The sequence below is a fragment of the Saprolegnia diclina genome (assembly GCF_000281045.1).
Source record: "Saprolegnia diclina VS20 unplaced genomic scaffold supercont1.13, whole genome shotgun sequence".
NCBI lineage: Eukaryota > Oomycota > Saprolegniomycetes > Saprolegniales > Saprolegniaceae > Saprolegnia > Saprolegnia diclina.
In genome coordinates this window covers 545,651-547,318 of record NW_008246080.1, presented here as the reverse complement: position 1 = coordinate 547,318, position 1,668 = coordinate 545,651, and the positions used below count along the sequence as shown (strand labels likewise).

Sequence of the window (1,668 nt, the reverse complement as noted above, 5' to 3'; positions counted from 1 at the left end):
GAGGCCGTGTACTCAACGTACTAGAACGCCGGAACGCGGAGGTGGAGCCCAAGAATGTGCTACCGGCGATCGTGCGAGCCGAAACGTTGGCGAGAGCTTTCGAAAGGCGGTTCAATCGTGCACCATCTCGCACAGCGCTGGGTCGTGGCTACCACTAGAGCGCTACTGTAGGGGTTGGAGAGAACGCGAGAAAACCACTTGTCGTTGCGCATCAAGGCAGCAAGAAAGAGAACGTCCACCGCTCGCTCTTGCACGAGACATCGCAGTGAGATTGTATCCGGATAGCAACGTTGCCAGAGTGGAATCGGTCTCAAGATGGTCATGCCTCCAACTGCGGCGACAACGAACCCCGAGACGATCGCACGTGATTCAGTCGACCCAGTGGGTGCCATCAACCGAGCGATTGAGGCTCTGGACTGGGATGCCGCGCAGGCCACCCTCGACGTCATCGACAACGACGGCTTCCGAGTTTGCTCTGCGACCGAGGCCGACTGGGATCGCTACGTCGAGTCGGAAGAGGAAGAGATGAAATCGCGCCACTTTGAGTTTCGAGACAACTCGATATTCCTCATCGAGATGAGCGGTGGACTTCACGGCAGCATTGCGGATGGCATCGACGACGCGATCAAGGAGGCCACGAGGCCGGAGGTCACGGGGACGGAGCATCGAGTTCTCGAATCGCACCGCGACGTGTACGTCGACACGACCAACGAGCCAGCGGCAAGGAAGCTACCGAAGCTCGTGCCTGACCTCAGCTACGGTCCCGCGATGGAGACCGACGCCATCTTTCCCGACTGGCCCCTCGACCTCCACTGGCCCGAGTTCCATACGCTCAAGGTCGAGGTCGGCATCAATCAAGGCTGGCGAAGTATGAACGCTAAGATGCTGCGATACTGCGCCTTTCCGGGCATTCGCTATGTCCTCTGCGTCTTCGTCCCGCCCGACATGAGCGTACGCCAGTACAAGCTTTTCTCGATCACCAACAACCAGCTTGAAGGGCCAGCCCCTGACCTCGTCAACCCGATTCCGATCACAGCCGCTACGCGCGTGCGAATGGATAGTCGACGGCTCTTGGCGCTGCCAGACGACACGGCCCTTCCCGGGCGCTTTCCCGCCGAGTTGGTCCTTGATTTGAACCCGATCCTACGACGCGCGTGGGTCGAGCTTCGGGGCCGTCACGACCGCAACCCGCCTCCGTTCTAGTGCAACTAGCTTCGCTTCACCTTCTCTAATTGTTTCACTCAAATCTCAAACCCTTTGGACGAAGACTGAGGTGACAACAACAACATTAGGCGCCTAGTCTACAAATGGAGTTGCGCTCGAAGCCTAGTACTACGCACAAGCGGCAAGCCCCAATGCAGCATCGCATAATAATCGCTCGGCGAGAAGGCTAGCTCCTCCTGGACCATGAGGTTGACATGGAATAGGATGACAATGATCGACGATCTGTGTCGAGATTGAGCATGAGAAGTCGTCGCAGGTGCAAATTAGTTTAGAGGCTTACAAGAGACTGGACAAGAAAGCGGATGCGTCCCGCGAGGCTTGGGCTGAGATAGTGCTCGATGGCGCGACGGCCGGCGTGCTCTTGTTGTTGAAGGCGAGCTTGAGCTTCTCGCGGCGAAGCTCCTTCTGCCGCTTCTTGTCGGCAAGCGTGAGCTTGGCATGCTG

The 1,668-nt window shown here is 58.0% G+C and overlaps 1 protein-coding gene across 1 annotated transcript; it reads left to right on the top strand.

Moving 5' to 3' along the window:
* Positions 1–315: 315 nt before the first annotated feature.
* On the top strand, positions 316–1,203 carry SDRG_05154 (hypothetical protein; the record flags this gene model as incomplete). The annotated part of the gene is made up of 1 exon (XM_008610853.1): positions 316–1,203. The coding sequence occupies one exon, from the start codon at positions 316–318 to the stop codon at positions 1,201–1,203; it is 888 nt and encodes a 295-aa protein (XP_008609075.1).
* Positions 1,204–1,668: the final 465 nt, after the last annotated feature.